Source organism: Ambystoma mexicanum, chromosome 2p, assembly GCF_040938575.1.
Source record: "Ambystoma mexicanum isolate Mex_15411 chromosome 2p, UKY_AmexF1_1, whole genome shotgun sequence".
Classification (NCBI taxonomy): Eukaryota; Metazoa; Chordata; class Amphibia; order Caudata; family Ambystomatidae; genus Ambystoma; species Ambystoma mexicanum.
Window position 1 is genome coordinate 549,717,953 of NC_090923.1, and position 24,994 is coordinate 549,742,946.

Sequence of the window (24,994 nt, forward strand, 5' to 3'; positions counted from 1 at the left end):
ACTGAACCTGTCGGTGCAGATCCGGACGGACAGCACAACAGCCATGTTCTACCTGAGCAAGCAAGGAGGGACTCGTTCGCCAAATCTGCCCAGACTTGCCCAGAAAATTTGGATATGGGCACTCAGATGGAACATCTTTCTGTGATCTCAATATGTTCCAGCGGATCTCAATTCTCTAGCGGACGCTTTGAGCAGAGATCCCCTTCCGGAGGAACACGAATGGTGTCTACACAGAGAAATTGTAGAAGATCTCTTCTCTCAGTGGGGTTTCCCCCACTATAGACCTATTCGCCACAAGCGAAAACAGACAGTGCCCAGGATTCGCATCCAGGTTTCCCCAACCAGACTCCCTGGGGAACACCATGTGGATGAACTGGTCAGGGATGTTTGCGTATGCTTTTCCACCAACTCCTCTCATCAGGAAGGTGGTGAACAAGATGAACAGAGAGTCGATGACGCTCGTCCTAGTTGCTCCCATGTGGGCGAGACAACCGTGGTTTTCACACCTATGCAGACTTTCGTTGTGCGAGCTCATCAAACTCCCGGGCTGGTACAATCTTTTGTCCCAGCACCAAGGTCAGAAGGTGCATCCTCTACCCAACTCCATGAACCTAGCAGCATGGCTCCTGAGGTCATAGAGTTTGGACATCTCAATTTACCACAGAGGTGTATGGACATCCTAAAAGAGTCTAGGAAACGGAACACGAGGCATTGCTACTTGGACAAATGGAAGAGATTCGTTATCTGGCGCCAGAATAAACAAATCAACCCAGTTGATTGCACTCCTTCCACAATCGTGGCATACATGCTCCACCTGCTGGACGCAGGGTTGGTTTTCAACTCACTAAAGGTACACCTGGCAGCACTGTCAGCGTACACCACCTCACATAGCAAGGTGTCATGGTGGAAGGTACCCGTGGTTAAAGCCTTCATGGAGGGAGTAAAGAGACTTCATCCTCCTATATCTAACCCACCACCAGGATGGGACCTGAACATGGTGCTATCTAAACTCATGGGCCCCCCATTCGAACCCATGCATAAAACAAGTCTCAAACACCTGACCTATAAGACTGCCTTCTTAGTAGCCATTACATCCATAAGAAGGGTCAGTGAAATCCAAGCTCTGTCAGTGCAGGATCCTTTCTTTACTATTCATAAGGATAAGCTGGTTTTACGGACACACCCTAGGTTCTCACCTAAGTTTATTTCTAAATTCCATGTAAACCAGTCCATCGAGCTTCCGGCTTTCTTCCAAAACCCAAAAAGCTCGGCTGAGGTTAAACTACCCTAGATGTGCGTAGGGCGGTCCTTTACTACGTAAACAAGACCAGACCGCTTAGGAAAACAGATCAACTGTTTGTCTCCGTAGCCACAGGCAAAGAGGGAGATCGCGTCTCTAAGGGTGCCATCTCCAAGTGGATTGTCAACTGTATCCAGTTGTGTTACTCTCTTTCTGACAAAACTTTGCCTTTTACGCCCAGAGCCCTCTCGACAAGAGGCATTGGGGCCCCTCTGGCTTTCATTGCAAATGTTCCCCTTGATACCATTTGCAAAGCAGCTACTTGGAGCTTTATTCACACTTTTACTCAGCACTACTTCATTGACACCCATTCCAAGACAGATACTCAAGTGGGACAAGCGGTTCTAAGACATTTATTTGCTCATGACCCTTCTCAAATCCCACCTCCTTCTAACACTGCTCGCTAATCTATGCACAGCATGTGATCTAAGCAGATTCCACAAGCCTTAGAAGGGATACATTACTCACCGTAATCGTATTTCTGATGCTTGTATCTGCTTAGATTCACATGCGACCCACCCTTCCTCCCCTCTGAGAGAAGGCGCATGGATGCTTGTAGTCTTATCTTATCTATCTTCTATCTGCTTGGTTCATCTGTACTCACGCTACTCCTCATGCTACTTCATGTCAGGAAAAATACAATCTGAGGGTCCTAGATGCGTGAGGGATCATGGGTACAGTGGACGTCACACTAGGGATAGTATTACTGGCACGCCCTGTGTCGACGCCCATTTTTTTCGAGTTTCGAAAAACAAACTGTAATACTCCGCAGCTTCCACTAGATGTCGGCCTATGCACAGCATGTGAATCTAAGCAGATACAAGCATCAGAAATACGATTATGGTCATTAATGTATCCCTTATCTCCCCTTCCCCAGGTTTTAAATTGTATTCAGTCTCATTGTTCAACAAAAAGAAACAAGGAAATCCAGATTTGAAACAAAGTTCCACTTTAGTTCTTTTAACTTTGAACTTGACAAAAGAAAAGTTCCAGTAATCCAATGTCCAAACAGAAAGTCACTTCTTCTTAGAACAGATTTTTTAGTCAAACAAATAGCATCAATGAGGGTTGAGGCCCACCTCACACCCATAGTCAGGATAATAAGCGAGGAGAAAGCCCTTGTGGGTCACAGTAGCAGTACATAGGGGCTGGCAGGATAATGTTTACAACAGCAGAAATGCCCCTTATCACAAGTTCCAGGATCCTCACCCGGAGTGTAGCTTGCTAGGCTGGCAGCCCACCGGCAGTGTGGAAGGCCTCTACAATGGGGTTACGTTGCTCGCACTGGGAAGCCAGCAGGGATCTGCTCAGATGCCGTTGAAACGCCTGTGTCACTCAGCACCACTGACCAGGCAAAGCAGCACAAGTTGAGACAGACAGACAACTGCCGGCAGGTGTGGGGAAAGGGGCCTCCAGAAGGTGTCCAAGCCAGCCGTGTGTTGAAGGCGATAGGGTTCTTCAAATGTGGTGCCTGCTCCAAGTTTGCACACCATGCACGCTCCGACAGGGAAGCGAGGCCCCTCCCACACCCAGGCCTCGGAAGCCGCTGGCTGGCCTGTATTAGCCTCGAGGGATGCGTGAGCTCCGCAGCGGGTCGCCAGCACACACACCAGCCACAGATATCAAAACACTGATTCTGTCCCTCATGGTGCAGCCTCCTCCTCCAGACTCAGGCAGTCACCGGAGCAAGTATTCCACCGCACATTTCTCCCTCTCACCAGCACAGCAGCAACACAGTGAAGGATGTTTTGACTGTCAGGATGTCGCTGGGGCTGAAGCACCAACTCAGATGTCCATTTTTGTTGCTCAGCAGCGCCCCTCTCCCCTGTCTAGGTAGTTAACTGTGGCAAATATTACATCCTGATGTAAAGTACTCTTGCACAATGCAACAGTATCAGCCAATAGAATGTTTCCATGATTTAGAATGAAATGTTTCAGGTTTGACTGACGGATATAGCTGCACTATATACCTTCCCAAGAAATATGTTGTTTATTTGGACCTAAAAAAGGCGTCTTAATAATATCTCTTAAAGGTTTGAAAATTAAACAAACTAACAACATCCCTACGAATACATCATATGAACCAATCTTTTCCTGTGGACTTGGTCAAGTCAGTGATCGGGATGTCTTTAATGAAAGGCAAATCTCTCCCAGGTTCCCTTTCCTAGGTGATGCTGGGTCAGGCCATTACGTGCATTGACGTTTCCCTGGGATCCTCTATTGACTTCTCCTCTGGCTATAGGAGGCCCGGGTTACCATTTATGCCTCTACATCTGCGTAGAGTTGGTGAACATTGGTACCAAAGTGTAGTGAAGGTACAGATCTGTACTGTCTCTGGCTTCACAAAGGAAAGCCTTTATTTCAAATAGTCTCTCTTTCTGTGCCTGTCCCTGATGTCACTAACATGCTTTGGGGCACAATTCTGTTTGTCAGGTGTCCTTGTGGTCCCAGATGAATGTCTTCCTGCCGGCCATGGATTAGGTAGCACCTATCTGATGTTATTAACAATTGTGTGAAGTTCTACGCTATATCTTAGTAAGTGCCTCCCAGATATGAAGGGGGGGGGGAAAGGGTCTATAGATGCCTGGTCAGAACCTTCTTGGCGTCCTTGCCTCAGGGGCTTGATACCCAAACCAGTCTCCCTTCCTTTCTCCCCAGACTGATACTCACTCATGCCTGAGTTTTTAAGTCCCAAGCAGTTGGGTGACCTCCTCCCTGTTCCACCATGTAGACTAGTGTTGCCTTATTGTTCAACACTCATTTTATTGTCTGACTGTTTCTGACCCTGAACCTCTAGGGAACTTCCCACCACTCTCCCGTCCGCGTCTTCTATACTCCTCCAACAATGCGCCTATCTTCCTTACCTGTTCTCTTTAATTTCTTCAGACGTTCTGTGTCTCTAAGTAATTTTGTTCGCTCTCTTCGGCACCTTCACCTTCATTGTTATCTGTCCTTCATGGTCTTCACTTCTTCCAATCTCCTCCGTTCTCTCCCTTCCTCCTTGCTCGTCATCTCGTCCAATCTCTCCTCCTCTTCCCTGATATCTTGCACATGATGGGGGCATTACGCTTTATACTTCTTAATGAGGACATACCTTTACTGCTTTGTGGTGGGTTTTATCAGTGTGTGAGCCTCTGGTTTTTCTCAGGCTCAATGGCCATGCCACCTGTGTGTTTGTCATCTTTTGTATTTGTTTTCCCCACTGTCATGTTCCCTGTAGCTAAATGTGTACTTTTCCATGTCCCTTTGGTCTCTACATTTGACGTAATGTTCATCATACCCCACTTGCAAGAGCCTAACTTCCACTCCTGGGTCAGTGATAATACCCACCTGGGGCTGTGGTAGGCTTTGCAGCAGAGAATTACTGTACATGCTGGAGGGCGTTAGTGAGAGATGGATCTATGTGCTTCTATTTTTGTGCACCTGACAGGTTGACCATTAGTCAGCAAAATTGTCTTGGGCATTCCACCAGTACTCCTATAAACTCATTTTTAATGTCCCTGCACAGTTTTCTCAGTAAACGAATAACCACTTACACCAGCAATATAGTTCCTCTTATACTCATAAAAAGCGTCCACGATTCTATTTAGCATTTATGAAATGTACTATGTCCAGCCATTTAAAACATTTTCGCTCAGGATGTCCCAAATATCCGTGTTAAGAAGCTAGCCTGCTTTCAGAACGATGGAGGATATAAAAATGAAAAAGCCCCATTCAAGCTTCACAGTTATAGAAGCGAAGGTTCAAATAAATAAAATGGGAAACTCTCAATAATATGTCAGCAGTGTGCTGGTCATCTTCTGATCCCATCAATACCCGTTCCACTCTGCCCCTAACAGACGTGGACTTAATCGCTCAGTGTCCACGAATGTCTGTTTTACTTCCCCCACATAGGCTTGAGGTGGGACTTTGAGTGTCATCGCTTCTTATCAATTCTCCTTCTGCTAGTACAGGCGACGCAGAAAGCCCCTTCAACTCTATCTTTCTTGCGGCCCCACTATTTATTATGGAAATATGTTGATCTTGCAACATCTTGATGCAAAATGCTAGTCTAGTCTTTTCTTTATATCAGCTACGATATTAAACCTTAAGCAAATGCAAAATGCTTCTCACTGTTTGCATCAGTAAGGGTTTATGTTGATTTCCATGTGTAAAAAATGAATAGTTTCCTATATTTATTTTATTTTATTTATTTGCATTTGGTTTACAACAAACCTTTACAAAAAGAAAAAAAACAATCATTACATCGCAAAACATCCCGAAATGCAAAATGAAGACCTATTGAGTAGAATAAGACACCTAATAGTACAAAGTGTTTTAAAAGTACAAAATGTTAGAAAAACACACTCCCATCAAAAAGTTTCTTTACTAATCATTGTTTCGCTTCTAACTGGGTTAGCAGAGTTTAGGCTGCAGCATTTTCTCATGAATCGAGTTATAATCGACACTTTTAAAATGCATGTTCATAAAAGGAATACAGTTTGTGGCTTGTTTAAAACAAGGCCACATTGGAAAAAAAACACAGCATTATTTGATTCATGTATTGAAGGGTATACATCAACGGTACTTTCAATGCACGCGTTGCCTCATTAGCCATTACATTTGATTAAATTAATGCTAAGTTGTACATATAATAGCACTGGCAAAGCAGTATGTGTTTTCAAACCCCTGTATGTACACGTATGTAAGTAACCCAGCAGTGATCTAGCTTTTACATAGCTTGCAAGCTGTTCAATCATTGTTCTTACGATTTCAATGATGAATACATTTGGCTTCTATTTCTTTTTGTGGTGTTTTCAGGTTTGTGTGACTGGCCATTAATTTTCACCATCTTTTTTTGTGTCCACTTTCAAGTTGATCAATGGTCTAGCTGATGAAAAGGTTCGCTGGCAGGAGACTGTGCACAGCCTTGATTTCATGATTGACAATATTGCAGGAGACGTGCTTATGGCCGCAGGCTTTGTTGCCTATCTGGGCCCTTTCACGGTAAGGAAGTATTTTGGATAAGAATGACAATAGGGTATAATTAACATATTTTCCACAGGGACGCATACAAATACACATTTTTATTCAGATGTGAAAAGCATTGTTTGTATATGAAAAGCATATCTTGTTCTCAATAAAAAAGTGTTGCATACCTGCAAAACCGTCCCTAACTTTTGCATTCTTTCCCACAATCAGGGAGCTACCATTGTATAACCTTTTTAATCCTTCCTTTAAAAAGCACACACTCCTGCACTCAGGAAGAACAAGGTAATATCAGCAGTACACCCATATTGGAGAATTAGAGTTATAGATGAGTACCTTTTAAGTCACAGGTATGGGATCTTCTTCCTATTCATAATCTTTGAAATGGCTATCAAATCAGTTCTAACCTGACTGGAAGTCTTTTGAAAAACATCACCATTCAGAATGAAACATATTACAGAGAGAATTCGGACCCAAATGCAAGTATGAATATATGCAGACGAAATCAACTAACAGACACCAATGGAAATAGAATGCGCCAGAAACAAACATACGCAGCAAGAAGTAGCGGGTAAGGGAGGAAACCTAGGATTCACCCTCTCCCAAGCCATCTTCCAAGCCAAACCCCTCCGCTAGGCAAAGCCAAAGGGACAGGGACCATAGCTGAAGACAAAGGAGAACTAATCATTAAATAGCACCCAACAGAACAGGGGGCCCTTAAGATTCGGAGGTAGGTGGCACCACCCCAGGAGCTCAGGCAGGCAAGGGCAGGCAGACCCCACTGACAACCAAGGAGCAACCCACAACCTTAGCAATCTGAACCCTGGGGATGGGGAGGCCCTCACCACTTTTCCCGCCCACAGATCACTAGACAGTCACAAAGACATGCCACCGCCTCGTGCAGAACCAGACGAATGATCCGTCAAAGGAACGCTCCTACAGACAGCAAAGGCAGAGACACCCAACACAGATGTCCGAAACAATGAGGTAACCCCATTAACCCATCTGCTAAAAAACCTAGACTCTCCGCTTACACCTCTCACACCTTAAACAAACACAACCACTTTCTTGTACAGCAAACCGCACACACTTCACTACACTGCAACAACAAAACAAACCACACATAGTCTCGCACAACAGCACATGGGAGTATACCGATCCATAAACCACACACCACACCCATGCTCAGCGAACGGTGTTAACCGAACTGAAGCGGCCAACAGCACATCACTAATCTCACTCTACCTTTATCTTGCTACACCCTTCTAATCCTCCCTATCCTCTTACCTTTCAGATCCGCCAGAGGGCCAGGGGACCACTCTGGTGGTGATAGTGTGTGGTATAAATGTCTTATAACATTAACAGTTCTTGTGGTAGGCTCTCGTACACATTGCAGCCTTAAATTTCATGCAAAGAATGCTGGGGTGGATCTGTATTCTCTTTGATGATATTGCAGTAGCCAAATCTTTTGCAGCTGTGACAAAATACCCCGTCTGACTGGTGACAATCAGTGGGGTGGCCATGGGGCCTGGGTGTCTCCACAAGCCAGTGGATGAAGGGCCCATCGTTGGTTTGCTGAGGATCAAAACCTCACTTTGTCTGATCATTTTTCAGGGGACTATCACATGCAGCATCACTTCCTATACTCCAGTGGGATCCTATCGATCAGACCTGGGCCCCATTAATCAGACCTGAGCCCCTACATAGCAAGCTTCTTCCGATGGCATACACCATTAAGAAAAGTCATCACACAAAGATTCTAGGCCTTTGAATACCCACTTGGATTAAGGTAATAGTTGCTGTTAGGAGGGAGAACGCTACCAGTTAGCTAAATTGTAGTTTGACAACCTTTTGAGCATTAGTGTGCGTATTAGCCAGCGCTTATAGTAAATCCAAGAAGCAGTTAGTTCTACAGCAGCACGCTTTTGCTTGTGATCAGTTACCCGTTGTATTTTGTACTGTTTAATTGTTTAGAATTATTGTGTTTCATTGTAAGTAAAATCTTGCAGCGAGAAAAGCACTCGCACACAGGTTTTGCCTTGAAACCTGTTACTTGGCATATCCATGAGAACTACATTACGCAAGGTCCACTGCCGGCTATTTCCCGAAATGTCAGGGCGCTTCTGGGCCCAGGCGGTCTTTGCCGGTCCCGCCGTGCATACTTAAACCCCCCAGAAACTTATATCCTTGATTAAGGTAATACTTGCGGTTAAGAAGGAGAACGCTACCAGTTAGCTAAATTGTAGTTTGACAACCTTTGTGCATTAGCCGGCGTATTAGCAAGCGCTTCTAGTAAATCCAAGAAGCAGTTAGTTCTACAGCGGCACGCTATTGCTTGTTATCAGTTACCCGTTGTATTTTGCACTGTTTAATTGTTTAGAATTATTATGCTTCATTGTAACTAAAATCTTGCATCGAGAAAAGCACTTGCACACAGGTTTTGCCTTGAAACCTGTTACTTAGCATATCCCTGGGAACTACATTACCCAAGGTTCCCTGATGGCTATTTCCCGAAACGTCAGGCGCTTCAGCGCCGGCGCTTCTAGGCCCAGCCGGTCTTCGCCGGTCCTCGCCGGTCATCGGTGTTGGAGGATAATTGATGGATATTTACACCTTCTGGGCAGAGTGCTGCTAACTTGGAGGTAAGGATGGGATACAGGAATGCTATGAAAATATTGCAGGACATCCAAAGCCGGCAACGCATGGCCGCTGTACAACACTATGTACAGAAAGCTATGGACGAAAAAAGAACATTAGCTTGGGATCCCTCGAGCGCTCTAACCCACACGGGAGAACAGGCCTCAGTTAATGTTATTAACGTAAGGTGTGATTCCCAAACAAAATCTAAGATAATGAAAGACACCAATACCCCACTTGAAAGAGTCCAACTAATAAAGAAACCATCAACAAAGAGATAAAAATGTGCCTACTAAACACCAAATCCCTGAACAATCATGTCCAATGTATTCACAACCTCATCCTAGAGGACGACCTAGACATGCTATGTTTAACAGAAACATGGCTCCAAGACCCTAGCGGCCCAACAATTGAAAAGGCAGTGCCAGAGGGCTACACAGTTTTTCAAAAGAACAGGGAGCTGGGGCACAGGGGAGGTGTGGCGGTTATAGTAAGAGACGCTATCCACATGTTTCCATCTACAACACAATGCCAGGGATGTGAAGTACTACATCTAAAACACACCCTGACAAATAATAGTTGCATCAATGTGAGTGTCGGATTTCAATGAAGAAATCACTGAGCAGTTAAACAACCTTAAGGTCCCTAACACAGCAACCCTAAAATTCCTACAAACTAATTCCAGTGTCTTCCTGAAACCTGGATGTCCAGACAAGATCGATTCATGGCAATTCTTCAAGATCTTTTCTCTTAACTCAACTGTGGGCAGATAAAGCTTGTTATCAAAAAAGGGAAGACCCTCCTTTCAGCTCCTAGCTGGATCCAATTTCACCCACTCTTCCATCTTCTGTAAGGACATAGATTGGCGAACTTCATTCAACACATCTATACCTTTGAAAACTCCAGCTAACAGAAAGCGTTCAGAAGCAATAATCGGTTCTGGTTCTTGAACCTCTTTCGCCTCACTTCCAGGAAATTGGCGGGATAGTGCGTCTGCTTTTCTGTTTAAACTTCCGGGTTTAAAGGTCACTACAAAATCATAGTCTGCAATGAATAAGGACCAACGAAGTTGTCGTGGAGACAAAGTTTTAGCAGACTTCAAAAACAATAAATTTCTATGATCCGTAAGTACAGTTACCGTGTGCCTAGCTCCTTTAAGAAAATGTCTCCATTCTTCAAAAGCGGACTTGATAGCTAGCAATTCACGATCTGAAATCGTATAATTCACTTCTGCCGCAGAGAACTTTCTAGAAAAAAAATCTACTGGGTCTAACTGACCAGTTGTTTCATGTCTCTGTGAAAGTACCGCCCCCATTGCTAGATTGGAAGCATCCGCTTCCACAAAGAAGGTTTAGAAATATCTGGATGTATCAAAATTGGGCTGGTTGTACATTTTTTCTTTAATTCTTGAAAGGCTTTTTCTGCTTCAAGGTCCCATTCGAATTTTACTCCCTTTTTGAGCAGTCTGGTTATAGGAGCAACTAGCCGTGAAAATCCTTCTATAAATCTTCTATAGAAATTTGCAAAGCCTAAGAAACTCTGTATATCTTTAACCTTTGTTGGGGCAGGCCACTCCTGAACTGCTTGTATCTTCTTAGGATTCATTTCCAAACCTTTTGGTGAAACTATAAAACCCAAGAATTCCACCGAATCTGCATGAAATTGGCTTTTTCCAACTTGGCAAACAAATGATTTTTGCGTAATTTTTGCAAAACCAGACGAACATGCCTCTGATGTTGATCCAAATCTGAAGAAAAAATCAAAATATCATCTATATAGACAACTACAAAAATATCCAAGAATTCTCTAAAAACTTCATCAATAAAATATTGGAAAGCCGCTGGAGCGTTGCATAGTCCGAATGGCATCACCTGATATTCATATAGTCCAAACCTGGTCTTAAACGCTGTTTTCCATTCATCTCCTTCTTGCACACGCACTAGATGGTAAGCTCCCCTCAAATCTAATTTAGAAAAAATGGTGGCTCCCTGAATTTGATTAAGCATTTCTGAGATGAGAGGAAGAGGATACCGGTTCTTAACTGTGACCTTATTAACTCCTCGATAATCTATGCACGTTCGGAGGGTTCCATCTGGTTCAGGTACAAATAATAAAGGTGAGGCTGAAGGAGACTGAGAATGACGAATAAAACCTTTTGCCAAATTCTCAGTTAAATATTCTTTTAAATAGTCATTTTCTTTCTCTGTAAGGGCATGTACTCTGCTACTAGGCAAAATTGCTCCTGGCTCAAACTCAATTTTACAACTGAAGGATCTATGAGGTGGTAATTCTCCTGCCACTTTCTCATCAAAAACATCCCAAAAATCTTGATAACATTGTGGAAGTTGCCCAAAAACTGCTCCAACATCATGACCTCCAACCCCAAACTCAGCCAAGAAACTAGACACTGAATTTATCTGTTTAACTTCTCCCTCAAAAGGCCTTCCCGAGAAACAATTCTCTTGGCAGAAATCAGATTGCATATCAATTGTCCTAGCACTCCAATCAATCAAAGGATTATGTAGCGTAAGCCAAGGCATTCCCAAAATTATCTTTAACAAAGGGGCATCAATCAACTCAAAAGATATCCTCTCAATGTGACCCCTGGTTAACTCCAGAATCAAAAAACTAGTTCTGTGAGTAATTGGACCTGAAGAAAGAGAAGTCCCATCAACTGCTCTAACTTGCTCAACAACCTCCTTCTGAATAATAGGGATTCCCAAAGATTTGGCAAGCCCCCAATCCATAAAGTTCCCAGTGGCTCCTGAATCTACCATAACTGGACCTTTTCCCTTAAACTCAATTTCCGAAAACAAGGATACATCCATTGTGATATGAGGAACAGCATTGTGCACGGTGTTGGCGATCTGCTGCACCTTGCCCGTTGAAGTAGAATTTCTTTTTGGTGTGAAAGGACAATTTCCTAAGAAACGTCCACTTCTTCCACAATATAAACACAGATGATTTTCTCTTCTCCTAGCCCTTTCTTCTTTAGTTAAAGGACCCCGGGCCCTGGAAGGTGGATCATTCCCTTTCGTTTTCATATCCACTTTAGGTTTATCCACTTTGACTAAAGACTTAAAATCACTCTGACTATGACGCTGCTCCGCTCTCCTTTCACTCAAGCGAAAGTCTAATTGAATAACTAAATCTATCAGAGCATCACAGGTAGAGGGCCGATTTACAATTCCAGATAAAGCATCCTTTAACTCATCTCTAAGGCCTCGATAAAACAACAAGGCCTGTTTATCCTCGGGTCACCTGCTTTCTAAAACCAGGGACTTAAATTGTGTAATGTAAGTAACTCATTCTTTATTACCTTGTTTCAATTCTAAAAGCTCCCCATCCACCTCCAGAGATATCTGCCTTCTGTCAAACATTTTTCTGAAAGTTTCCAGGAAACTAGAATAATTTCTCAAAACTTCACTCCTTTGAGTCACCAACAACCCCGCCCAAGCAGAGGCCTCCCCTGAGAGATAAGACAACATGAAAGTTACCTTGGAAGCATCTGTAGGAAAAATCTCAGGCCTACTCATAAAATGTAACTCACATTGAGTTAAAAACATTCTAAATCTCTTAGTCTCCTTGATAACGTTCAGGAGGCGCCAAGGGAACCGGCATAACTAAACTTCTAACTCCTTCACTAGCATGTGATGGCCGTAATAAATGTGATAAACTGTCACCTTCCTCCCTTACTAACACAGGTGGAGAACCTGAACCCCTAGCCATCTCATCCTCTCTCCTTGCTCCCATCTGCTGAATTTGTGCCACTCTTCCATTTAAATCCTCCACCTTTTGACTAAGTGAAGCATTCTCACTATGAGATATTTTTAACTCTTCCCGTAACTCCCGGATCAAAGATCCTAGAGCCTCCGTTGAGGTCTCATCGGGGTTCATGTCAGCTCAGGCGGACTAAGGTTAATTGCCTTTCATTCTGTCAGGCTGAGAGATATCCTGTTTCCGCGGAAGCTGCTGAACCCCCTACAATCCCCCTGAAATGTAATCCTCAGAACCAGCTTATACTCGGCTCTGTTAACTACACCTCAAAGGGAAAGGGGGACGTGGATAACATAAGAAACACCAGGCTCGCGCCGTCTAGACTAGCTGATGCGGAACCTGCAGTGAATACATAAGAACACACAAAATCCTCAACTTACTTAACTACCTTTTGATTTTGAAAACTCTATATCCTTAACTAAAATGTAAAGAATCATACCTGGTTCTTCTCTTTAAGGATCTTAGAGAAGATAGGAGTAATTGCTGATAAAATCTTTCTACCTTCTTTTTTGCTTTGAAAATCTCGAAAATAACAGCAACTCCTTTCGAGTAATGTATCCTTAAGAACCTTGACTCATGCCTTTTAAAACTGTATAATGTTGCAGTTATGATGGGCTTAAAAGGAATCCACTTTTTCTTTCTCAATAAAGTACATAGGGCCTCATTACATGGATGGCGGTAAGGGTTTACCGGTACCGATATTTTACCGGTACCGGTAAATCCTTACCGCCTTACTACGAGGTCCCTTTGCGGGTTGGGCGTTAAAAACCAACCCGCAAAGGGACCAGGGAGCTAATTACGGTACCGCAATTTGCGGTACCGTAATTAGCACCTTCCCCATTCCCATAGAGCTCTATGGGGCAAAAATGGGAATAGGAAAGGGCAATGGTGGAAGGGGGAATTACCGCCCGGCAACCTTGGAATAGGGCGGTAATTCCCCTTTCCACCATGGCGGTGCCAGTATTTTACCGGCATGAACCATGGCATTAAAAGCGCCATGGTTCACTGCCATCCGTGTAATGAGGCCCATAGTCTCTTTAAGAACTTGCAAACTTGTCCACACGCGCAAAGAAAATACGCGCTGGAGAAAAACACGCGCTGAGGAACACACGCGCTATGAAAACATGCGCTGAAGAAATCACGTAGCAGTCTGTTCTTGCACTCGCATGAACGCGCAATAAACACCCGTGCTATGAACACACGCGCTGTAGAAATCACGTAGAAGTCTTTTCTCACGCTCACGCGCTATAAACACCCGCGCTATGAACACACGCGCTGTAGAAATCACGTAGTAGTCTTTTCTTGCACTCGCGTACACGCGCTATGAATACACGCACTATGAACTCACGCGCTATGAACACTCGCACTGTAGAAATCACGTAGCAGTCTTGTCACGCGCTCGCGTACACATGCTATGAATAAACGCGCAATGAACACACATGCGCTTTTAAGAATTAAACGTGGAACTATTAACAGTGTAACATCACAGTTCTACTATTGAATTTACATTTACTTTCTCTAAAAGTCACTAATGAATCTGAGCAACAGATTTACATATCCAAATAAAGTCACTTAGCTTAAGAATGTTTCTTTTCCAAAAGAACTTCCGAAAACTCTCTTGTGAACCTGAATACTTCTCCTGAACAACCCCGAATAAGTAGCCGCTCGACTGCCAAAATTTGAAAGTTCAAATCCACTAGGCCCAAGACTTCAGCAGGAGCAGCTACAAACACGTCCTCTCAGCTGGGGTTACGACGATGAAAGGCAGAGAGTGACAGTTTAGAACGTTCATTGTTGTCCTGCAGTTCTCTCTAGCCAATCAAAGCTTCTATTGTAAAACTCCATCTTGCCTTGGGCCAGAGCAGGAACCTGTATAGAAAAGTCAAGGCCAAACCAACTGTAGTAGAAAACTTCTAACCCACACAGAAATAAAGGGGAATAATGGAATAATTAAAGGAAACCTGACAGATTTCAATAGATGGAGGGGAAACACCAAAGATAAAGAGGCAATCGACCTCAAAAAAGCACTGAACATCGATTTCAGGGTGATCAATACAGAACCAACTACACCCAATAGTAATCAATTAGATTGGGTGATAACGTAGACCTAGAGACTCGAATGGAAGAGACCATCCCATGCATATGGTCGGACCACTTTAAAGTGAACTTCGTACTACTCACACAAGAAACCCAGTTGAAAAGTAGTAACCAGCATAACAAGGTACAGAACAGAAATTTCAAGAAATTTACGACAGTGCAGCTAGAACAGTGCTTCAATAGGATCATTATGGACATCACAGAGGGAGACACATTTGAGGAAATAGTCCAAAGATATAACTCGCATGTTAAGGAATTAATAGACCAGTTGGCACCAATCAAGGATAAACTAGTCAGGGCTAATAGAAGCCATCAAAATTGGTCTAACCCCGAGTTAAAGGAATGGTTCGGTCAAAAATCTTTATTGCTCCTACGGGTCGGCCATGTGTTTTTAAGCCCAAGTCGCTCGATTTTAGAAAAATTCCTATGGACCTTACCTGAGTTTTCGTCCATTAAACGCACGCCAAAACAGGCATCAGGGAGCTGCCATTTTGTGATAATCCTATCATTTCACCCATCGCCCTGGCTGACCTGCTTTTGCGGCACTAAATCATATCCCCCGCCCCTGAGCCTGACATTATCAAAACATTCATATTCCCCGCCTCTCTCCGTGACGTTTCTGTGCTGCGTAGGCAAACGCACTCAATCGTCTTCTACGCGACTTCACACAGAACCCGGAAACCAACAAAGATCAACTCTCAACACAGCGTGCCACAATTCGGAATATGAAACTGTACTTTAAAATCAAACAGCAACACAGTACATTTGATAAAGTACATTTATTTGACATTAAATGTTTATAGAATATTCAGCAATTGCCATATGAACTCCGAATGCCATTTATTTTCTTTTATCTCTATCCGCAAATCCGTAAAAGTTTATCGTGAGTCACGCGCTGTTCCTTTATGGTACACAGGGTGTTGGTTTTCGTTAACAGAAGCACTTTGGTCGCACGTTGAACTGCAAGGCTGTTCCATCAAGTAGGCACTAGGCCAGCGTAAAGGTTGATATGTTGCTTCTAGCCGCTAGTATCGCATAAGGGCATATGGGCCCTTGGCGATCGTCCCATAAAATCATCAAAATGGTGCAGTTGTTTACATTAAGCTGCAGCTGTCAGTTAAAAAAACCATCTGCCGGTGTCTGAAACTGGTGGCAGTAGCAATAGGGAAGGATATACCTGTTTTGAAAACATAACATTTATAATTAGTCTCGCCAGCCGATCTTTATTAATATTATTCATTTTATTTATTACGGCCGAGCTGAAACTATTTGCTTTCAAGGATAGTGCAATGAATTATGTTCGGCTCTAAAATCAATGCGAAAAGTAACAAAATAAATCTAGGTTAGTACACAATGAGAAACGACTTTTTGTCTACATGCGTGTGGAATGTGGACCTGCATGCCCATGTGCCCGCTACAAGGACGATCCCACAAACGTTTTCCTAGCTCTTCATTCATTCATTTATTCATGCATCCATTCATTAATTCTTCATTCCGGTATAAAAGCGTCTACTTACATTATATTTGCAATTTCCATTGTGTCTCTGTGTAATGCAGTCCGTAAATCCCACTGTGCTCTTGACAACGATTTTTCGTATACTGAACTAACATGAAACTCGGTCTAGTTTCAGAATTTTCTGCCTTATCGTCTCTTACGTTATTGACCCACTCCTTCAAATGAAGTTCTTTCGGCATGGTCCCTGTCTCTCAAGGTCAAAAAACAATAGAACCTTATACTGCCAGTGCGAGTTGTGGGCCTCTTCAGGGCGCGAGCTGAAAATCAAAGCCGCTGACCTTCCCTAGAAATGAGCATACATTCTTTCTTTGCAACATCCCGTAGTAAAGCCATCTGTGAGAACTTGGAAGTTTCGAATCCATCCATGTACTGCGCCTCAATGTGCAAATGCGAACTGGCTTCTCTCTCTTCTGCAACGGCTCGTTTGGCGCGTTCTAAAGCCCCCAATTTTGTCTACGAGCTTTGAAGCCCCAAAGAACCATAACTATTGAGACTTTTAATTTTTTGGGGAAGGTCAGGGAAAGTATAAAGTACCCAAGGAGTTGAGTTGAAAGTGAGATTTATTGTTTGTTTGTTTTATTATTTGCAATACGCAAGCCTCCCCTCGGTTAACAGTGCGCAGCATTTACATGAGATTGCAAAAATTAGTTACATCAAAAAAAATATATACATACACATATAGACAAGGTCAGCAATATGAGGTGAATAGAGAGAGAATTCAAAGATGACACCCAGGTTGTTCGCCACCCAGGATGGTGAAGGTAGGGGTTAGGGTTAGCGTACTTTGTATGCAAACTGTACAATAACATTTATTTACAAAAAGACAATCGTATTACAATTATTTAAACCGGGATTTGTACTTCACAACCAGCTCTCCTTTGGGTGGACATGGCACAGTGGCAATGTTGGGTGGCAATGGATCAGTGCTCTGCACAGAAACGTTCAAAATTCCATATCTGTGCTTCTCTAATACAGCAACAATAAGGCTTTTGACAAAGTCGAACTCCATTTCCTCATAGACTGGTTTGATCACCCATTGCTTACTTCTTTTTGAAAAGGCCTTCGTGTAGCGAGGTATCCTTACATTACCCGTAGTCCTAGATTGTTCACGGCCGAGATTCTCGTTATGTGCCAAGACGGCAAGTAGAGTCCTATGTCTCATGCCCTGTATGCTGAAATGCAAGCTCTTTGGCCTGTACTTTAGGCTCATATTGTGGGACACCTCCAAACCTCCTGTGCGACAGTATTCTGTCAGTCCCCTCAAATCTCTTGATAGAGTTTTATCGAAAACAATGTTCTCAATGGCTTTGTGTGTCGGTGAAGATGGATTCAACCACTTCTTCTTCCGTGCCTCCACTGGGGACAAAGGGCCATGTTCACATTGGTGGAAATGTAGGTTTTCTGACCAGTGGTGCACATTGGTACAGTGGTGCATCAGTGACTGCCATTTTTCAAGTAGTATTTCCACTGACCCTTCACAAGTTTTGGAGCGCCACCAAAGATGGTTGCTGATAGACTGCGACCACTCTGAAATACTTTCCAAACCTTTTTTTTCCTACAGCTGAGATTTTCTTATTGATTGATTTAGCAAGATGCCATACGTCAAATTGATGTTTAATATGTGGGAACTGCTCTCTCATTGTCTTGGCAATTGAAACGTGTCTGTCCGTGGCTATGAGGTCGATGTGCATTCCCCTCGATTGTAGATATTCCACTGATTTTATAAATCCTGGTTTCTCCATGGCCACTGAGGATGTACATTGTGTTACCTGCACGACCACCGAACTCACAATTTTCTTACTATCCATGTCCTGAAAGTGGTAGGTGCAGTACTTGGCAGAAAATCCAGGGCTGTCGCACTGTCCATCGCCGGCTAGCCTGAATCGTTTGCCTTCAAATGTACTTGCTAGAGACAATTGTTCAATTTTCCAAGCATCACTAATGGCCGGAAACAGATAATCATGTTGGTATTTGTAGTACTTTGTTTTTGAAATGAAATGGAGTCCCACAAACTGAAAGAAACTCTCTAATTTTCTAAAACTGGAGCCACTAAAAAGTGATGCAGCTGCACACAGTAGATTGCCTGCTGGCAGTTTCCCCAGCATCGGTTGTGCAGACCATTAGAACGTATGATGTTATCTACAGGCGGCATGTATTGTGACATTACTGCCTTGTTTTTGACGAGTCACATGAATCAATGGCTTCCCACATACTTTCCCTCTGACGGAATGCCCACATTTCAGCATACTTATAATATCCATCAAACAACTTTCGAATACTATGTATTTGCACTCTTTCATTAGACTGTCATCCTGCGTCAAAGTTGTTTCGGCCTGTGACTTTGAGGACATATCACCACATTTGAAAGAAATATCGCTGCTATCAAATTCTGATGCGTCAGTGAATGCTGCTGCTGGTTCATTCTGTCATTTCAACATCTGCTACCTCAACATTGATGTGAGAACACAACAATGTCGACAGCTTTTTTGGTGGCAATTTTTTGGCGGGTGTAGATTGTGTGAATTGATCTGCGACTACTTCAGAGCTATCTTCAATGCATCCAGTATCATGTTGTTGTGGTGGTGCGGTCGCACTGTAGCAATGGTCCTTTACAACTTTACTGGATTCTCCGGACACATTCATTTCATGTTCTTGCCATTGGACATGAACATCTCTAGTCTCAACACGCGGCGTCTGAATTAATAGTTCCTCAATAGTGTAAATGGTCTGGCAAGCAACATCTCTCATTCGCTTCACTGTCTGTGTATGTATAGTTCGGACACCCACGGGTAACTAGAGGACAAATTGGAAAAGGGATGTTCAGTTTAAACACAAGATAAAGTATAGTACAATTGACTGGAAAAAAACATAAAATAGTCCCCAGCACAAAAACATTTCTAAAGTTATGAACTGTTTGTAACTAACCTCCTTTTTGTTTCTTTTCTTTGCAACTTTTTTGACTCGACCTTCAACATCTGCACGCTGTTGCTCCGATTCGTATCCGCATGTCTCCCCTTCCTCTTGCGCTGCAACGACTATATTTTCTGTATCCGCATAGACAGCACGGAATGAGGCTCCATGGACTCCCTGAAACATAGTATTTTCATTACTGTGTATCAATATATTGTTAGCATAAAACACACGTGAGGACGAACACACAGGTACTTCTGAATAGCCAAACACGATTTAAACATTGTGTGGAACAATCAAACGACAAGTATTCGAGCTCTGATGACCTAGTTCGATAGAGCTGTCAGTATCCATACCTCTGGCTCTTCATGGACTGCCACGAATGATTGTATTGAAGAGGAGGCATCAGCAACTCCCTGAAACACAGTACTTGCGTTAGTATGGTTTTCAATATTGTAAACATAACACACACTTGGGGTGGACGGCACAGGTACATATAAAGAGATAACCACAAATGTTGCATTGTCTAAAAGAATCAAGGAATATTTAAATATGATCAGATTTAATCGACTTATTTCTCTGATTTCTTTACATCTGCATCATCTAAATGGGATCTTGTGATTGTAGTGGAAGCTCCATCGTCTCCCTGAAACACAGTACTTGCGTTAATAGGGAAGAAAGTATAGCAAATGGAATCACGTTATATGATCATGCTCGATGGAGCTGTCAGTATCCATACCTCGTGCTGCTGAAGAATATCTATGGATGTTGTAAATGTGGTGCGCACTTCCGAAAGCTGTTGGGCCGATTCGTATCCGCATGGTCCAGCTTCCCCTGGAATTACTTGAATGTCAGGCTCCGCATCAAGTGCGTGGGTTGACGCTTCAACAACTGCCTGAAACAGTATTTGCATTAGTAAGGATTACAATATTGAAAACACAAAACACACTTGGAGTCGACCGCACAGGTACATATCAATGGCTAACCACAAATGAAACATGGTGTAGAACAATCAAATGACAAGTGTTCCAGTCCTGATGATCACGGTCGATGGAGCTGTCAGTATCCATACCTCGTGCTGCTGAAGAACATCTAGGGCTGTTGTCAATGTGGTGGATGCTTCAGCATCCCCCTGAAAGACAGTACTTGCATTAGTATGGATAACACTAATTATAACTGAAAACAAACACCAGGGGACAACAACTAAGGTGTATATCAATTGGAAAGCACTAACCAAACAATTGGTAATATAATCACAAGATACTTAAAAACTATTACTTGACATGCATAAAACAAGTCTGTAGCGGAATAGCCAAGTATGATTACCTGATACGCGCTAGAAGTGGTTGATAACTGCGAGCACGTCACGGAAGTAGAATGTTCTTGCTTCAGATTCAAGGGATAGTCAAGAAGTTGTAAAGGTAAATTATTGTTTGATAATGAAATGCCAATATTTAAAATTGCCATGTAAGGAGACAGAATACTTGAGAGTAATGCTATTGAAAATGCGGAATATAACAAAGTTACCTGTGACCATATATAGATTTCCTTTGGGGGTTATAAAATCGAAAAATAATTTATTGATAAATGTCATTATTCAAAATGCTATACACTCATATCAAAATCGAAAGTATTACAAGGGACACCACACCTAAAATATCAATTAATGCATACGGCTACCTACACACTACCGCAAGGCCTAAAGCTAAATCCGGACACTTGACTCACCAGTGGCGGAATGTAGACGAATGGAGTTGGAATAGCGTTTGCGAGCAATTTTCGTGTCGTTCGCCATTTATTCTTCTTTGTTACCCAAGATGTGGCGTACATGTTCGAGGAAAAGTGCCGGCTGCAGATGCGGTATCGATCACCCCTCTTGTCCTCTAAGACTTGTTGGAATCTACTTTCCAGCTCATCCAGTGGATATCCGCAATGTCTGACCCATTCTCTTATTCGATCAACAGTTTTCGGGAATACATGCATTGTAGTGCCTTCACATTTAGCATGGGTCTTCGAAGGGCAACCGCTAATCGAACAGGCAGGCATTGTTGAAAATTCTGAAAAGTAAATATCAAGATTATTATAAAACCTTGATGAATAAAAATTTCATAAAAAAGTAAATGAACCATACCATGCTCAATGCAAGGTTTGTTTTGGTCGCTGGAACTATACCAGTTCATCATGTGCGGCTTAGTATTTGCATAAGTTACAGAAATGTTTTAAATTATGTGACTAAACTCTGAACATGTGACTCGTCCCTTGGATGTTCTGTCTTGCACGAAAAGGAAACATGCTTACATTATAGACTGGACCCCCGAAGGATGCAATTCGATGACAATTGACACAGATGACAATAAATAGATCTATTGATAGCATAACAATTGAAACTCAAGTCAATAGCAATGAGACCAATGACCATAGCTCTATTGGGTACTGTAATCGCAAATAGATAGAAATGTAAAAATGACCGAAATATGACTAGGATACATGGCCTTACCTTGACCAACAAACAGTTGGATTCAGCAGGCCGAGCAGTATGTTGCAGGAGAACAGGTAGATGGCCACAGGTAGCACACTGACGAGTTTGCTCGAAGTGGTCACAGATAGCACGACGACGAGCTGATTAGCATAGATCTCAGTACTTCTCATGTAGAAGGTTCAGGAGTTTACTTGCAAAGCACAAAGATGTTCTCATGAGACCTATCAAGTGGTTTATAAAGTTTTAGAAACAGGGGTGTGTTTGTGAATGAATGACGTGTGTATGTCGTGGTATTATGTGGTTTGCAGGGGGGCGGCCTGCCTCAGGGGAGGCCTGCCTGGAGACACAGGGTCTGAGGAGGCCATGTGAGCGATGGCCCCTGGGCGTGGGATACCTTTTGAAGTGTACCTGCTGTTTGGCACCTTGGCCTTTTGCGCCCGTGACAGCCCCCCATGCCAGCGCTCATCCCCGGGTGCGAACCGACCGCTTTTGATAGAGGGGGTGGGATGGATGGCTGGTGGGCATGCAGGCAAGTGTGAGGGAGCGAGGGGCCATCAGGCCCCTCTCATCCTTTACTTCTCAGTAGAAACTCAGACCAAGTGCCTCCAGTAGTGGGTTCGCCCCTTGCCCTTAGGTGATGTTAACTTTGGCTGACATTTGCATAGATGGGACCACTGAGCAGGACACGGGGCATCCATTTTTGTACCCCCTTTCCACTCCATCTTGGTTACCAGGCCTCACTGCGCAGAGCACATGGCCCCCACCCTCGTTCTCAATCTGACTGGAAAACTCCAGAGGTATTTGCAACAGCTAATAAATGTAACACATCACTCTTCCTCTGAGATCACTGTCCTGCATGTGAACCTGCCTGAACTAAGCACATAGCTCGTTCATCTCCACAAACGTGTCCTTGCCCACGCACCCTCGCCAGTGGAAACTTACTGCCATTCTGACCCTGTGTCCCTGCAAGGTATTCTCTTCATGTGCCAGACCTCTGACCACGCCATGATGCCCACCTAGCAGATCCCCAACTAACATTAGACCCCTACTGCAGTATATCGTTGCCTATCAATAACAAATGCCACATACCGGAGATTCTGGTGAGCATAGACCCCCACTTCAAACAGTGTATTATAGTGGTCAAGACCCTTAACCTAAGGCCTGTATAATCCAATGCTAATTGATGGTATAGATATATGTGTGACTTTTATAGAGACATAACCGACTGAAAGACTTTGAACAAGTGTTATTTAGTGCATGCATTATTGAGAATATATTATGTTAGCTTAGATAGTGACCACCCTGCTTCACAGCGACCTGACCTTCACCCATTCGGAGCACAGATGTCTGACATCCATCCTTGAATGGAGACACACTTGATTCATTTAAAAAATCGAAACAACCGTTGTTAAAATATGTTTTATTTTGTATCTTATTTTGATGACACAAAAATACAAGACTTTAAACATTGCACAGGTCAGGTTGCAGCACAGCGAGAGAAAATCCCCTGTACTGTCCGCTGTCACTCGGGAACGTTTCTCTTATGGCACGAACGGCACAGGCGGGTATTACTCTTCGAACGCGGTGTCCAAGCCTCCCGTGAAGCTACCATGTAAAGGAACGATAGGCCACCAGCCTGTAGCACCTGTGAAAAGGAATGAAACAAACTGTTTTTAAATGACCAAGATAAGTTTAATAAACGTTTGTTGTCAATGACAATTCTTGTAACTAATGGCATTCTGCTCGGACAAATGCTATCTAGACACTGCACACTATTGAACGACTTTCATGCGTTACAATGATATGTATATGTACTTTTGGATATAGTAGAAGACCATGAAATAGGAGTGGCATGACAAGCAGAGTATACTTACTCGTTACTCGGATTACGAGGACGAACAGTTGCGCGAAGTTCGTGCATAAGCACCATCATTATCCTCAACACGGACCGTGTGAGGCAGGCTGCCCTGAAGTCTGGCAGCTCGGTGATGCATTGCGGTAGTGGCTCGCCTTCCGAAATGTAGGCCACGCATCCCGAGTTTTCACAGCAGCAGCAGTTCTCGTCCTCGGTTGGCATTAGCTCGCACCGATTGCATGTGCACCGGGTGGAAACACTGTCCATGCGACTAGGTCCAGGCTCTTCAGCTGTTGAATCGTCCTCCCAACTGCCGTCCGAAGACCCATGGTTTTCGCGTGTTTCCCTTTCCAGTAGTTCCTCCTCGGTATACTCGGGCTCGTACATGTAGGAAATTATTGTAGCCATTGTGTGTTAAACAAACTAAAATAATTTATAGCGGTGCTACTGGTATCTGTTCACACGGGCTACAAGCAACGAAGGTAGCTGACCAAAGCACAGAAACGAGTCACAGAATACTCAAAGTAACACAGAGAGAGGAATGGAATCGAAAATCTGCTGCTGTGTGTTGTGAAACGGTCTGTTTATACTTATTGAGTAAGAGGCGTCCTTCCATTTCCATGGCGACACATCATTAGCTGAAGCGCAGCGAATGTTGACACGAGACGTGCTTTGACATTGTGAAATGGGTGGTACGCGTCTGCTGATGACAGGCTCAGGGGCAGGGGATATGATTTAGTGCCGCAAAAGCAGGTCAGCCAGGGCGATGGGGGAAATGATAGGATTATCACAAAATGGCAGCTCCTTGATGCCTGTTTTCGTGTGCGTTTAATGGATGAAAACTCGGGTAAGGTCCATAGGAAATTTTTCTAAAATCGAGCGACTTAGGCTTAAAAACACATGGCTGACCCATAGGGGCAATAACATTTTTTGACCGAGCCATTCCTTTAACTCAACTGAAAAGAGGAGAAGGGAGGGCAGATGGCTAAAAAAAAAACTCAACGTGTAACAAGGATAATTGGAAGTACACAGAGAGACTCTATAAAAAAGTATTATAGAAGAGAATAAAAACTTTTTTAATGATCAGATCGCATTGGTATCCAACTCGACAAGTAAATTGTTCGAAATTCTAAAATCCATGGAAAAGCCCAGGGCCTTGACCACACCCATCTAACCATCACAGGAAGACTGTGAAAAGGTGCAGGAAGCATTCTCCAATAAAATAAAGAAAGCAAGAGAGGCAATAAGAATATTGCAAGCCACAACACATGTCCAACCAGGTCCAGCGAGTCCTGTTGCAGAACAACCTGGAAAGATTTGAGTTTAGCCCTATTACTACAGGGGATATGGAAGGGCTATTGGCATCCATGAAACCTACCTTGTGTGTGGAGAACCGTAGAGGACAGGATCTATTTCAAGACTATGGGCCTGTTCACGACTTTAGTGGTAATGCCG

The 24,994-nt window shown here is 43.4% G+C and overlaps 1 protein-coding gene across 1 annotated transcript in view; it reads left to right on the forward strand.

The window, feature by feature from the left end:
• Positions 1-24,994, forward strand: part of DNAH1 (dynein axonemal heavy chain 1) — a 3,604,831-nt gene that overhangs the window by 2,840,119 nt on the left and 739,718 nt on the right. Inside the window, exon 59 of the mRNA XM_069644003.1 lies at positions 6,155-6,286. Within this exon, the coding sequence (XP_069500104.1) occupies positions 6,155-6,286 (132 nt within the window). The remainder of the gene's footprint in view (positions 1-6,154; positions 6,287-24,994) is intronic.